Below are 15609 nucleotides of genomic sequence, written 5' to 3'. Positions count from 1 at the left end.
AAAAAAAAAAAAAAAAAAGAAAAGAGAAAGAAAAGCCAGATATTTTAATTTTATATGGTATTTTCTAATTTCCTCAAATCTTAAAATGAATTCATACTTTAAGAAAATCTTCTATGGGCAAATTGAGTTATATCTGGGGGCCAGTTTGCAAACTCTGCTTGTTTTGTTTTCTTACACTTTGACACTCATCCTGTAAAGAAGCTGTTATCTGTTGTTCTGCAGATGAGGCAAGCGAAGCTCTTCAAGAGGGTGAATCACTTCCTCAAGATCACACAGGCGGGCGGGAAGCCACAGGGTTGGGGGCCACCCGACTCCAAAGGCTTGTTTCTATGTTAGACCACCTTTTGGATGGGCAAGAGGTCTGTTCAGACATAGCCAGAACTGGCACAGTGACAGAATATCTCCAGGGACAGTAAACTGTCAGTCAGGGTAGCACTGAGGGATCGTTGCAGATGCAAAACTCCCCACCTCCCTCTGCCAGAACTCAACAATGGACATCTCTGTGCCCTTCATAAAATTAAGTCATCAGAGAATCATTTCTCCCAATTATGCATTCCTTATCGTGATTGGATATTCGTGTTTGGTGACTTTTTTTTTGTAAGCTACAATGTATGCTTAGGGGAGGTGCTGTTTGTGGAATAAATAGGTTTGAATTGTTTGTGTCACTTGTCAAACTTCTTAACAAGTATATTTTGCAGGGACAGAGAAATAATTCCTAACTTTCCCACTGGACTGTGAATTCCAGGGGTCTGTTTTACTTACAACTGTGTCCCCAGCACCTAGCACAATGTCTGACACATAATAGGTGCTCAGTAAATATCTGTGGATTGAATGGAGTGAATTGACTTGTCCAAAGTCATGTTGACCAAGATTTCTGATTACACCCACCTGATTTAGAAGCCCATGCTATCACCTCTACACCACTCTGCCTCTTGCAAAGAACCAAGGGAAAGAGGTCTCCAGGCATAGGATTGTGGGCCCAAGATATTGCATCCCCTTGATATTGCACCTCTAGTTTGGTTGGTGAAGGTGGTGATGGGAAAAAGCACCTAGGAACCAAGCCACTATCCACCATAATACTCTTTGGAAACTACACGTTATAATCTTGACAGCCCTGAGCCTGGCTTTTGGGGTATTTACAGAGGCAAGGGCAGGTCCTGGGTTTTGCTGTGGGACAAGTGAAGTTCTCATCTCAGTTCTGCTGTGTGACCTTGAGCTATCAGTGCCCCTCTCTGAGCCTCCTCCTTCCTGCACCATGTGGATAAACAAGCTTACTTATGGGATTATGGGGTTGAAAGGAGATCATCAATGGAAGTGGCTGCCCAGTGACTGTGGATTTTTTGGAAGCCGTGTTTTGAAAACTGTTGACATTGAGAACAGCCTTATCGGGAGCTGCCAGCTTAGGGCCAAGGGGCCTCATCTATCAGGCTTTTCTGCTTTCAAGTACGTATTAATAGGTACAGAAGGCCCTTATCTCTTCCTTGGTTTCATGCTGGGAATGCTGGTCTTCACTCCTTTCTGCTTCAGCAGGACCTGAGGGATTGTGGGAAGGAGGGCACCTACTTCTACCTAGATTAGTACTTGAATATTATGGAGAGGACAGGACTTTGGAAGACCCCCCAAACTCAGCCTCACCAAGCCTGAAAAATAACCTTCTCATCTATTTGGTAAACTCAGGCCCTTTGGGCCTCAAATTTCCTCATCATAAAATGGAGCAATAATAATAGCCATCTCTCCTTGCCAGCCACCAGTTACACCAGCACAATGCTCGGTCTATAACAGGTGCTCAATAAGTGTTTGTTGAATGACTTGGGTTCAAGAGGGCTTTACACAAATGAATGTTAGTTTTACTGGGCCCCTGTGGGAAGGTGCAGGGAAAGGACATTCTTTCCATCTGTAATGGGAATGTGCCGGTTTCTCTTGCCCTCTGCCAGTGCCCGGGTTGGTTGTTTAGAATGGGACCTAGTCCTCAGCTTCTTTATGGAGAGGGGACAGGAGGATCTCTTGAGCCCAGGGGTTTGAGACTAGCCTGGGCAGCATAGTGAGACCTCCTCTATATAAAATAAATAGGAAAAAAATAAGATACTGGCTTTTCTAATTCCCTAAGTGTCAAAAAAAAAAAAAAAAAAAAAAAAAAAAAAAAAAAAAAGAAAAGAAAAAAAAAGAAAGAAAGAGAAAAACATCACCTGGAATGGGGACATGACATTGTTAAAATGCAGATTCCTGGGCACCTAGAGATTTTAAATTGGCAAGGCCAGGGTGGGCCCAAAATTAGCAAGTGACCATGTGGTTCTGAAGCCAATGGCCTAAGGACCACCCTTGCAGAACCATGGTCTCCTTGTCACAGTTGAAGCAGCCTCTGGCTTAGCCTCTGTTTCTTTCATAACCTTTCTCAGCGCCTGCTCTGGGTCAGACCAGTGATGGGAGGAGTCGCTACTGAGCTCCTAGATTGGTAGGGGAGGCAGATGGAGAAAAGGAGTGTGTGTGGTCAGCATTGGAACAGAGGCAGCAGTGGGCAATAGAGGAAGTGAGTAAATCCTTGGGAGGGCTCCCCAGAAGTGATGTGTTTTGTTTTTGAGACAGGATCTCGCTCTGTCATCCAAGCTAGAGTGCAGTAGTATGATCATAGCTCACTGCAGACTCGACTTCTCGGGCTCAAACAATCCTCCCAGCTCAGCCTCCCAAATAGCTGAGACTACAGGCACGCACCACCATGCCTGGCTAGTTTTTGTATTTTTTGTAGAGACGGGTTTTCACCATGTTGCTCAGGCTGGTCTCAAACTCCTGGACTCAAGCGATCCACCCCGCCCTCTGATTACAGGGATTCCAGGCGTGAACCACCGCGCCCAGACGACGCTTCATCTTACTGTAAACGTTTGTTACCTTTCTGTTCCCCTGTCTACTAGACTGTGAGCTCCTCAGGGCCACGAGTTAAGGATGGGGCAGATTTAAGGATGAGGCACAGAGCAGGCTCTTCAAACGTTTGTTGAATGATTGAGGGAATGAATGAGTTCAAGCCGACGCTATACGTTGGCTGTTGGAGATTTTGGCTAAAATGGGACTTGCAGGAAAGCTCGACGTGGCCCCGCCATTTCCAGCCACCGCTCTTCAGCTTGGGCTCTGGGTGAGCGGGACAAGGCCGGGTGCAGGATTAGGATAATGTCATGGGTGAGGCAAGTTGAGGATGGAAGAGGTGGATGATGGCTGGGCTGTGGAACTGATGATCCCGAAAAAAAGAGGGGGCAGTCTCTGGAAATCTAAGCTGAGGCTGTGGAGGGCTACAGGTTAAGGGTCACGTGCAGAACAGACGCTCTGTTCTGAACCTGCGCTATAGAAAGGGCAGTGGGATGCGGGAGCGGCGGGGCGGGGCGGGCGGGCGGGGCCCGTGTTCCCGCTGTCCCACCTCCAACAGGGGCGACGCCCGGCTGGGGGCGGGGAGTCAGACCGCGCCTGGCACCATCCGGACAAAGCCTGCGCGCGCCCCGCCCCGCCATTGGCCGCACCGCCCCGCGCCGCCGCCCCATCCCGCCCCTCGCCGCCGGTCCGGCGCGCTAAAGCAATAGGAGCCGCCGCCGTCGTTCTCGTCACGGCCCACTGGGCGCCAATTGTGGCGGCACGCTCGGCGGCTCGTGGCTCTTTTCGCGGCAAAAAGGATTTGGCGCCGTAAAAGTGGCCGGACTTTGCAGGCAACGCGGCGGGCCGGGGGCGGAGCGGGATCGAGCCCTCGCCGGGGCCGCCGCCATGGGCCCGCGCCGCGCCGCCGCCTGTAACCTGGGGGGCCGCGCGGGCCGTGAGGTCATGCCTTGGCCGGGCGCCCCTGCGGGGCGGCCATGGCGCGCCGGCGCTGGAGGCCCTGCTCGGGGCCGGCGCGCTGCGGCTGCTCGACTCCTCGCACAGATCGTCATCATCTCTGCCGCGCAGGACGCCAGGGCCCCGCGGCTCCCACCGGCCCCGCGGCGCCCCGCCGCCGGCCGGCCCTGCGACCCTGACCTGCTGCCTCTTCGCACACACCGCAGGCGCCCCGGCCCACACCCAGTGCGCCGCGCCCCGCGCTCGGCCGCCCGCCGGTACGGACCCCAGGGACGACGCGCCGACAGCGCCTCCTGTGCCCCCAGCGCAGACCCGGGAGGGCGCCGTGTTTGGCCTGGAGGCGGCAGGGGGCGGGGGAGGGGTTGACTGAGGCGCCCAGGCTGGGCGGTGCAGAGCCGGGGTTGGGCCTCCGGGCCCCGCCCTGGGGTGCGGGGTGACCTCGGGCCGGTCCCTGTTTGCTCCTCCGTGCTCTGGGCCTCAGCTTCCTCACTGGAGGCTCCCCAGCGTCAGACTCAGTGATAATAATAGCCCACGTGTATTCAACTGGCGTTTACTGCATGCCAGGCCTTCGGCCGACTTCAAGTCAGCTAAAACTCACAACCCGGCTGTGAGCTGTGTTGTCACTGTGCCCATCTGACGGAGGGAGAACTGAGGCCTAGAGAGGGGAAGTGACTTGCCCCTGGTCACACGGCTGCAGGTGGTGGGGCTGGGATTTGAACTGAGGCCTGCTGGCTTCAGCTCAGAATTTGCATCTCGGTAGTGAGCACAGCTGCTAGGGGAAGTGAAGGCGGGGCAGAGGAAGGTCCTGGGGCCTAACCGTTGGTGAGCCATTGAAGAGACCCTCCTTCCTGCCTCGATGCTGACTGCCTGACTGCCAGGTGCAGGCCTGGCTGGTCAGGCCTCTGGGGACAGCCCTCCTGGCTGGGAGGCCTTCTCTGCAGGGGCGGGGCAGCTGGACCAGCTGCAGATCCCCTCCCTCTGCCTGTCCTTCCATCTGCCACCCTCCACCCTCCCAGGCCCTGGTTGCCATGGAACCTCATTAATGAGGCAGGCCGACCCCTGAGTCTCTGTAGAAGAACTAGGTGGGCTGGGCCTCTGGGAGCTGGAGAGGCCTCCAGTGCCGGGAGAAAAAATGTCCCAGGGAGATCCTTTAATAAAGTCCTCCCTGATCTCTGAGCTGAAGACCAGTTCAGACTGGGGGGCCCAGAAGAGGCGGCTGAATTACAGTGGGAGAAGGGATTGGAGGCGTAGAGCTGGGACCTGTGGGGCGCAGGGCAGGGTGTGGAGACCAGTTTGACTGGCGCAGCCTATGGGTGAAGGTGGGGCTCTGGTGTGCAGGCGGGGTCTGGCCAGGCAGGATGGGGTCTCAGCAGGGAGCTTGAAGCAAGTGGGAGGGGTGAGGCAGGACACAGGACAAGGAGGTAGAAGCTGCCTAACTGCTGATGGGGGTGTGGGTGGCAGCTGGTCCTTGAGGCATCCTGAGGAGGCTCCCCCAACCCCCTTGGCCCCATGCCCAGTGCTGCCTTCCGGAATCACCACAATGCTAATAATAATAACAATAGCAGCCACCATTGTTTTGAGGATGTCTTGTGTGCCAGGCTGTGTGCCAAGCACTTTACCTAATTAACTCATTTAACCCCATCAGCAGCAGTCCCTTTTTACAGATTGGGAAGCTGAGGCCTAGAGATGTTAGAATCTTCCCAAGTCATTCTGCTCTTGAGTGGGGAGACCAGTCTGCATTTTCTGTGAGGTTGACCTCTGGGACGCCTTGCTTCCTAGAGATGCTGATAGAGGTTGGAGAAAGGGCAGGAAGGGCTTTTAGGGGCCCTTCCTCTTAATGAGTGAGTGGGAGGGGTTTGTACCAGGGGTGGACCAGGTGGCCTGTCTCCTGTACTCCAGGGGCCTGTCCCTGTGGGTACCGCTTGGGACCTGGGCAAGCATCTTCCATTCAGCTGTGTGACAAGCATATAGCAGGCTCAGGTCTGCAGAAACCTAACAGAACCCGAGGGTCTTGTCCTCAAAGAACTGAACAGGATTATGGGTTCTAGGATCAAAGGGAGGGACAGGGGCAAAGAAAAATGCCCTCCACTCCACCTGTCAGGGGCAGGCTCATTGGCCTGGGCACTGCATTCATTCAACAGTTGTTGAGTTAGTGAATGCCCAGGAGGCACTAGGCCCAGAGACAAGGAGCCCCGGCTCCCAGAATACTTAAGGGCCAGGAGGCTGGCACCATTGTAGAGCTGAAGTCCAGAGAGTCCACAGGTTCGGCTTTTGGCCTCTCTGCACTGGCATTTGTCTGAGGCAGTCCTTGAAATAAGCTACAGGCTTAGCTTCTATACCAGCAGGCATTTGTTGAACACCTGTATATAAGGCTCTGTGCGATTTGGCCATTCCTCTTAGCCCTGCCTGTCCACTTCCACAAACTCAAGTATTATAACTATAATACGTGTTTACTATGGAAAACTTAACTTTTTTTTTTTTTGGAGACAGGGTCTCATTCTGTTACCCAGGCTGGAGTGAAGTGGCATGATTGTGGCTCACTGCAACCTCCGCCTCCCAGGTTCAAGCTATTCTGTGCCTCAGCCTCCCAAGTAGCTGGGATTACAGGCGTGTACCGCCACGCCCAGCTAATTTTTGTATTTTTAGTAGAGACAGGATTTTTTTTTTTTTTTTTTTTGAGACAGAGTCTCGCTCTGTCGCCCAGGCTGGAGTGCAGTGGCCGGATATCAGCTCACTGCAAGCTCCGCCTCCCAGGTTCACGCCATTCTCCTGCCTCAGCCTCCCGAGTAGCTGGGACCACAGGCGCCCGCCACCTCACCCGGCTAGTTTTTTGTATTTTAGTAGAGACGGGGTTTCACCGTGTTAGCCAGGATGGTCTCGATCTCCTGACCTCGTGATCCGCCCGTCTCGGCCTCCCAAAGTGCTGGGATTACAGGCTTGAGCCACCGCGCCCGGCCGAGACAGGATCTTGCCATGTTGCCCAGGCTGGTCTTGAATTCCTGAGTTCAAGCAATCTGACTGTCTCAGCCTCTCAAAGTGCTGGGATTATAGGTGTGAGTCACCATGCCCAGCTGAAAACTTAACTCTTAACTCTTTTTTGTTTTTTGTTTTTTTGAGATGGAGACTCAAATGCACTGTTGCCTAGGCTGGAGTGCAGTGTCGCGATCTCGGCTCACTGCAACCTCCGCCTCCTGAGTTCAAGCTATTCTCCTGCCTCAGCCTTCCGAGTAGCTGGGACTACAGGCACGCACCACCGTGTCCGGCTAATTTTTGTATTTTTGGTAGAGATGGGGTTTCACCATATTGGCCAGGCTGGTCTTGAACTCCTCACCTCAAGTGATCCGCTCACCTCGCCCTCCCAAAGTGCTGGGATGACAGGTGTGAGCCACTGCGCCTGGCCGAAAGCTTAACTCTTAAGAAACTAGAAAGTTGATGGCAGGATCCCAGCTCTATTCATTTTTTTCTTTTATTTTTTTCTCCTAAGGCTATTTTTGTTTGTGGTGGTTGTGACAGTTTTGTTTTTTAAAGTTTTAAAATTGTTTTCCTGTATCATTCACACCATTCAAATATGGCACTGGTCTCCCACAGTCCTCCCAGAGGCTGCCCCGAAATGTATTCTATAATAATAGAAACTGGACCAGAGAAAAGTTTCATGAACTTTTTAATCCAAAAGAGATCATATAAATATATTGCCCCGTGATAGTGTTTTGCTTGTCTGTATGTGTGAGGGGATTCTTGTCAACCTGCCTCGGTCCTTGACAGATGTGGTGGTCAAGGGGCTAAACAAACACAGCTTTCATGACCCCCTTCATGGTTGGGTGTTCAAGTCATCCAGATTTTTTCACCAGGGAATATCTTCACCCCTGTGTTTCAGGGCCCCTGTGCCAGTGTTTATCTAGGGAGAAGTGGCAGAAATGGCATCCACTTAAGCCTTTGTTTTAGGGCGTGGCACTGACCTGCCTTCAGGGGTGGCCAAGGGCAGGGATCCCAGGGAGAAGGCAAGGGGTGCAGATGGCAGGAGCATGCTAGGGTTTGGGCCCCAGGGGCAAGTATGGAGGGTGGTGCATTCTGGCTGGGCTCTGGGGAAGTGGGGCACATGGTGGGTATGAGTGTGGGCTCTGTACCAGCCTGCTAGGGTGTAAGTCCTGGGTCCACTTCGCACTCTGGCCTCTCTGAGATGGAGGCCATCATAGTACCCGCCAAAAGGTGGCGGGAAGGTTGCAGGGGAAGCAGTTGAATACACAGTGCTCAGAGCACAGTAGCTCTTCTTTCCCCTTCAAAAGTCGGTGAATGTGCACAAGAGGGAGTGGTTAGTCAGCATGGGGGGGGGGTTCGTTCAGCAAACATTTGTTGATGCCAGGCTCCGTGGCATACGCTATGGATTCTGAGGTGATTCAGATGCCTCTGAGGGTAAGACAGATACATCTGCAGAAATGTGTAGGGAGAGACAGAATGTAGCCAAAGGTCGGGTTTGAGGCAGTTCAGAGGGAAAAGAGGTGACATCTCCTAGCTGATGGGTAATGTTTCTGCCCACAGAGGTAGAGGGAGCAGGCGTGAAGTGGGGCGGGTGGGAGGGATGCAAGGACAGTCTAGATTTCTGGGAAAACGTGACTTGGGTTCCTCTAGAGAAGCAGTGGCAGATGAGAGTACGAAGGCAATGGGGAGCTGGAGGAAGGCCTTAAGCAGGGGCGGCAGCATGGTAAGGTTTGTAGGAGGACTGGCTGCAGCAGAGGCAGGGAGACCAGTGTGGAGACTGCTCAGCAGCCCACGGGGGAGGTGGTGATCGCCGTGGTGATGAGGAGTTCTTGGCAGCTGCATGTGAGGAGGGTGACAGGTGGGGCTGAATACAACTCTAGCTCAGGAAACCCTGTGGATGGTGGAGGGGAAGATCAATCTGGTTTTGGTCTGGGTGCTTTTGAGCAGCCTGTGATACCTCCAGGACGGTCCCGATCCTGAAGTGTCTGAACTAAGCCAGAGTGCTTAGAGCTTGGGTTCTTCCTCAGACTGTCTTGGGTACAAATCCTGGCTCTACCACTTCCCGGGCCTTCCTGGGCTTCAGTTGCCTTATCTGGAAAATGGGGCCATTTTTATGCTGCCAGTCCATTGAATGGAATGAACTAATGGATGCAAGGAACTTGATGAGCACCAGCTGCTATAGATTAGTCATGCGTATAGATTAGTCAAAAACCAGAGAGAAGGTGATTTGGCCAAGGGACCTATGGTAATCAGTGGCTTAGCTGGGCATGGTGGCTGACTCATCCCAGCATGACTACAGTGAAGACTGAGGTGGGAGAATGGCTTGAGCCCAGGAGTTTCAGACCAGTCTAGGCAACACAGGGAGACCCCATCTCTACGAAAAATACAAAAATGAGCTGGTCGTGGCGGCGTACTCCTGTGGTTCCAGCTGTTTGCAAGGCTGAGATGGGAGGATTGCTTGAGCCCAGGAAGTCCAGGCTGCAGAGAGTTGTGATCACACCACTGTACTCCAACATAGGCAACAGAGTGAGACCTGTCTAAAAAAGAAAAAAAAATAGTGGCTTAAAACAACAAACATTTCTTTTTTGTTTGTTTGTTTGTTTTTTGAGATGGAGTCTCGCTCTGTCACCCAGGCTGGAGTGCAGTGGCGCGATCTCAGCTCACTGCAAGCTCCGCCTCCCAGGTTCACGCCATTCTCCTGCCTCAGCCTCCTGAGTAGCTGGGACTATAGGCGCTCACCACCATGCCCGGCTAATTTTTTTGTGTTTTTAGTAGAGACAGGGTTTCACTGTGTTAGCCAGGATGGTCTCGATCTCCTGACCTCGTGATCTGCCTGCCTCAGCCTCCCAAAGTGCTGGGATTACAGGCATGAGCCACCACGCCCGGCCTAAACATTTCTTATATAGTTTTTGTGGGTCAGGAATTCAGGGAAGACTTATCCAGCTCTGGCTTGGGGTCTCTGGAGATTCAGCCAGTGTTTGGGGTCTGGCTGCTAACAGAAGTTGTGACTAAGTGTTGCTGTTGGGAGGAGGCTATGGTTTCTTGTCCATCATTGGGGCTACTTGAATGTCCATATGACATGGCAGAGTAAGTGACCTAATACAGAGCAAGGAGGAAGCTCCAGTGCCTCTGACCCAGTCTCAAAAGTGACACGCCATCCCTTCCACCACATTCCATTCATCAGAAGCAAGTTACCAGATCTGGCTCATAAAGGGGAGGAGAATTAGGCTTCATCTTTTGAAGGAGAAGGATCAAAAAGTTTGCAGATGTGTTTTAAATCCACCACTAGACCCCAGAGAAGTGGTGAAAATTGAGTGTCCTGTTTGGTAGGACTGTGACTTTCAGGCTGTGTCCTCTCTGATCTCCCTCAGTCACACACTCAGGCATCCTGCTAGAGAAACTGAGGCGGGGGTAGTCCAGAGGCACCCAGCCTTCAGCCAGGTCTCTTCTGGCCTCACTCCTGGTTACTGGGCATCCTCCCATTGTTTTCGCCACAGGTGAAGCGGAGGTTGGACCTGGAAACTGACCATCAGTACCTGGCGGAGAGCAGTGGGCCAGCTCGGGGCAGAGGCCGCCATCCAGGAAAAGGTACCTATGAAGCTTGGGCTGGGCAGGCCCCCTGTGACCAGGCCCAGGTTAGGCATGTGAACAGACAAACAAGTTTGCAAGCTAACATCTGGCTTGTCAGGCTTGAGCCAGGCCTCTGAGGACCCTGATGGGCAGTGGGAGTGGCCATCTGGCTTGGTTTCTCCAGGCCCTGAGGGGTGAGGAGTTCCCCGGCCAGAAGAAGAATGCTGTGGTTGGCCTCGCCAAGGGGAAGGAGCTGGCTGTCTCCCAGCCCCTATCATCCTGCGGCCCTGCCCTGCCAGAGTGGCAGGCCTGGCTGGAGGTGGGGTGGATGCTGAAGGGCCCTGTCTTGCCTGACCACACCCCCGCAGGTGTGAAATCCCCGGGGGAGAAGTCACGCTATGAGACCTCACTGAATCTGACCACCAAGCGCTTCCTGGAGCTGCTGAGCCGCTCGGCTGACGGTGTCGTCGACCTGAACTGGGCTGCTGAGGTGCTGAAAGTGCAGAAGCGGCGCATCTATGACATCACCAACGTCCTCGAGGGCATCCAGCTCATTGCCAAGAAGTCCAAGAACCACATCCAGTGGCTGTAGGTACCGGCCACACAGGAGGGCAGGCACACCTGCCCATGCCAGCCTGGAGGAGCGTAATACCCACTGTGGCTGCCTGCATCCCCATCTTATAGCTAGGGAAATGGGCTCAGAGAGGAGAGGGAGCTTCCCTGAGATGATAGATGGTAAAAAGCACACAAATGTTACATATCCACCTCACTTGTAGCTTTACTTTTTTCTTTTTAGATGAAGTTTCACTCTGTCACCCAGGCTGGAGTGCAGTGGTGCAATCTCAGCTCACTGCACCCTCCACCTCCCAGGTTCAGGTGATTCTCCTGCCTCAGCCTCCCTAGTAGCTGGGGATACAGGCGCCTGCCACCACGCCCAACTAATTTTTGTATTTTGTAGTAGAGACGGGTTTCACCACGTTGGCCAGTCTGGTCTCGAACTCCTGATCTCAGGTGATCTGCCTGCCTCAGCCTCCCAAAGTGCTGGGATTATAGGCGTGAGCCACCACGCCTGGCACAGCTTTACATATTTATTCATCTGGGTTGCCACCATTCAGATCAAGATAGGAGCATTTTCAACACCCCAGAAGGTTCTCTTGTGCCCCTTTCCAGTCATTGCCAAGCCTTCACACCGCCAGGTCACCACTATCCTGGTTCTCATGCCCTCGTGAGGTCTGTCTGGCATAGATGTTTTATTCTTTTACTTGTTTTATTTTCCCCCTCCCGCCTTCGCCCCTGTCATCCTGCTACTACCCTTTCTTTGATACAAACACCTACCTTTTCATTTTTTGGTAGACTGTGCCATTCTGCATCTTTTGTGTTTTTTTTTGGCGGGGTGGGGCGCGGTTTGAAACAGGGTGTTGCTCTGTTGCCCAGGCTGGAGTATGGAGGCACAAATACAGCTCACTGCAGCCTCAACCTCCTGGGCTCAAGCCCTGTACCTGTAGCTAGGACTACAAGTACATGCCACCATGTCTGGCTAATTTCTTTAATTTGGTGTAGAGGCAGGGTCTCACTGTGTTGCCCAGGCTGGTCTCAAACTCCTGAGGCTCAAGCAGTCCTCTGGCCTCAGCCTCCCAAAGTGCTGGGATTATAGGTATAAGCCACCAAGCCCAGCCTTGTTTTTTTTCATTTGACAGCACGTCTTGGAAATGCTTGTGTGTGTGTGTAACATTTCGTGGCATGTCAGTTCCATCATTTATCCTGCCCTGGTTGAGGGACATGAAGGTGTTTATATTTGGGCCAGACTTCAAGCCCATGACACTCTGATTTGGAGCCCATCTGAGGCGCCAGACCCAGAGAGAAGCAAGGGCTTGCCTGGGCCTCACAGAACAGAGGCAGCAGCAGATTCTGTCCTGAGGGCCAGGGCTCCTGGCCAGAGGGGCCAAGTGCTGCTAACCCTACCCTCCCTGGTGCCTCCCCACAGGGGTAGCCACACCACAGTGGGCGTCAGCGGGCGGCTTGAGGGGTTGACCGAGGACCTCCGGCAGCTGCAGGAGAGCGAGCAGCAGCTGGACCACCTGATGAATATCTGTACTACGCAGCTGCGCCTGCTCTCCGAGGATACTGACAGCCAGCGATATCCTTGGATTGGCTGTAGGGTGTGGAAGGCAGGCTTAGCAGGCAGGGGCTCCACCCAAGTGGGACTAGAGAGGCTTGGATTCAGGAGAGGGCTCTAGTTGTTTTGGTTGCAAGTCCTGGCTCAGCATTTTCTCACTGTTGTGACACTGGATAAATTGCTTAACCTCTCTGGGCCTCAGTGTTATCTATAAAAGTGAAATAATAATATCCAATTCTGAAATTGTACGGATTAAAAAAAGTGGCTAGGTGCAGTGGCTCATGCCTGTAATCCTAGTGCTTCAGAAGGCTGAGGTGGGAGAATCACTTGAGCTCAGGAGTTTGAGGCTGCAGTGAGCTCTTGTTGAGCTACAGCACTCCAGCCTCGGTGACATAGCGAGACCCTGCCTCTAAAACGTGAATTCCCAGCACTAGGCCTCGAGCTGTGTTGAACATTTTACATGGAATCGTTCCCGGCAGCTATTATCATTACCTTGGGATTCAATGGGTAGAGTGATTCCATTATATAGATGTGGAACTTGAAACTCAGGAATGAGGTAGGTTTTGAGTGGGTAGGAGGTTGGGAGGACAGGAGTGACTAGGCAGGTGTGAGCCCTGCCTTGTAAGCTGTTGGAGTGAGTGACCCCCTAGAAGTCAAAGGTCATGTGGTCCTTGACTCTGCCAACCCTGGCCTATGTGACGTGTCAGGACCTTCGTAGCATTGCAGACCCTGCAGAGCAGATGGTTATGGTGATCAAAGCCCCTCCCGAGACCCAGCTCCAAGCCGTGGACTCTTCGGAGGTGAGATCTGGGAACTCCAGGCCCAACTGGGCTGGGCTGGGCTGTGCTGGTGGTCACCTGGGCCTCAGTTTACCCTGCTTGCTGCTTCCACCCAGACCTTTCAGATCTCCCTTAAGAGCAAACAAGGCCCCATCGATGTTTTCCTGTGCCCTGAGGAGACCGTGGGTGGGATCAGCCCTGGGAAGACCCCGTCCCAGGAGGCCACTTCTGAGGAGGAGAACAGGGCCACTGACTCTGCCACCATAGTGTCACCACCACCATCATCTCCCCCCTCATCCCTCACCACAGATCCCAGTCAGTCTCTACTCAGCCTGGAGCAAGGTGGGTGATGGGTAGGTGGGTGGGGTGGGGCAGGGCCCCTCTTCTAGGGGGTGGGCAGGCACAACAGCCCCTGCCTTCCTCCCTGCTGGGGCATCCCCGGCCTGTGATGCTCCCGTCTCCCCAGAACCGCTGTTGTCCCGGATGGGCAGCCTGCGGGCTCCCGTGGACGAGGACCGCCTGTCCCCGCTGGTGGCGGCCGACTCGCTCCTGGAGCATGTGCGGGAGGACTTCTCCGGCCTCCTCCCTGAGGAGTTCATCAGCCTTTCCCCACCCCACGAGGCCCTCGACTACCACTTCGGCCTCGAGGAGGGTGAGGGCATCAGAGACCTCTTCGACTGTGACTTTGGGGACCTCACCCCCCTGGATTTCTGACAGGGCTTGGAGGGACCAGGGTTTCCAGAGATACCTTATCTCTGCAGCCCTGGAGCCCCCTGTCCCTGGCCGTCCTCCAGCCTGATTGGAAACATTTAATTTATACCCCTCTCTCCTATCTCCAGAAGCTTCTAGCTCTGGGGTCTGGCTACCGCTAGGAGGCTGAGCAAGCCAGGAAGGGAAGGAGTCTGTGTTTGTGGTGTGTATGTGCATGCAGCCTACACCCACATGTGTGTACCCGGGGTGAATGTGTGTGAGCATGTGTGTGTGCATGTACCGGGGAATGAAGGTGAACATACACCTGTGTGTGTGCACTGCAGACATGCCCCAGTGTGTCCACATGTGTGTGCATGAGTCCATGTGTGCGCGTGGGGGGGCTCTAACTGCACTTTCGGCCCTTTTGCTCTGGGGGTCCCACAAGGCCCAGGGCAGTGCCTGCTCCCAGAATCTGGTGCTCTGACCAGGCCAGGTGGGGAGGCTTTGGCTGGCTGGGCTTGTAGGACGGCGAGAGCACTTCTGTCTTAAAGGTTTTTTCTGATTGAAGCTTTAATGGAGCGTTATTTATTTATCGAGGCCTCTTTGGCAAGCCTGGGGAATCAGCAAAGGGGAGGAGGGGTATGGGGTTGATACCCCAACTCCCTCTACCCTTGAGCAAGGGCAGGGGTCCCTGAGCTGTTCTGCCCCACACCGAAGGAGCTGAGGCCTAGGTGATTTATTTATTGGGAAAGTGAGGGAGGGAGGGAGACTGACAGCCATGGGTGGACGGATGGTGGGGTGGGGCCTCTCCAGGGGGCCAGTTCAGGGCCCCAGCTGCCCCCCAGGATGGATATAAGATGGGAGAGGTGAGTGGGGGACCTTCACTGATGTGGTGGGCAGGAGGGGTGGTGAAGGCCTCCCCCAGCCCAGACCCTGTGGTCCCTCCTGCGGTGTCTGACGCGCCTGCCTCCCCACTGCTCTGCCCCACCCTCCAATCTGCACTTTGATTTGCTTCCTAACGGCTCTGTTCCCTCCTGCTTTGGTTTTAATAAATATTTTGATGATGTTTGGGTCGGGTTTTGGGACTCTGTTGGGAACAGTTTGGGGCGGGAGAGGCCAAGGTTGCTGGGGAAATGCCCATTCTCCACTTCCCTTCTCTCCGTCCCTGCTTGATTTGATTTGAGTCTCGGAACTCGAAGAAAGGTCAGCTTCATCGCTATTTTGGTCCTAACTCAAAAGCCGATCCAGTAAAGGTTTTTGTAGAAAGCCAAGAATGCTACTCAGTGCTGCCCGAAGTGCAGAGTAATGAGTGACCTCTCCTTTCCCCAGCCCCAGAGGCCACTGTGCTCAGTTTGCTGTCTTCCTTCCAGACATTTCTGGACATTAGTAAACATGCAACAAATGACAGTGGACTGGTTCTGTGTCAGGTATTTAACAGTTTTGGGGACACGGGTGTTACCTCCCTTCTTGGTGCTTAGGAGGGAGAGGGATAGAGGACCGGAGAAAGTGTGGCTGCGGTCCTGAGGTGAGGGTCAGAGTGGTGCTCCTGGAGCGGGGCGTTCAGTCTTAAGCTTTATTCGGGGGCCAAGGAGTCAGTGGAGACCAAGGTGACACCTCTTTTGCATCTTTTTTTTTTTTTTTTTTTTTTTTGAGACGGAGTCTCGCTCT

At 53.6% G+C, this 15609-nt stretch overlaps 1 protein-coding gene across 1 annotated transcript; it reads left to right on the top strand.

Annotated features, from left to right (window-relative positions):
* Positions 1-3002: 3002 nt before the first annotated feature.
* E2F1 (E2F transcription factor 1) lies at positions 3003-15010 on the top strand. The gene is given in 11 exon segments (XM_017877403.1): positions 3003-3124; positions 3558-3750; positions 3752-3892; positions 3895-4005; positions 4008-4067; positions 10284-10374; positions 10725-10944; positions 12341-12493; positions 13158-13272; positions 13368-13593; positions 13718-15010. Coding segments are annotated over 11 exon segments (1680 nt in total). The 3' UTR covers positions 13966-15010.
* Positions 15011-15609: the final 599 nt, after the last annotated feature.

This window comes from Rhinopithecus bieti, unplaced genomic scaffold, assembly GCF_001698545.2.
Source record: "Rhinopithecus bieti isolate Rb0 unplaced genomic scaffold, ASM169854v2 scaffold_65, whole genome shotgun sequence".
Lineage (NCBI taxonomy): Eukaryota > Metazoa > Chordata > Mammalia > Primates > Cercopithecidae > Rhinopithecus > Rhinopithecus bieti.
The sequence above is the reverse complement of the archived record's forward strand: the minus strand, read 5'-3'. Positions and strand labels throughout refer to the sequence as shown.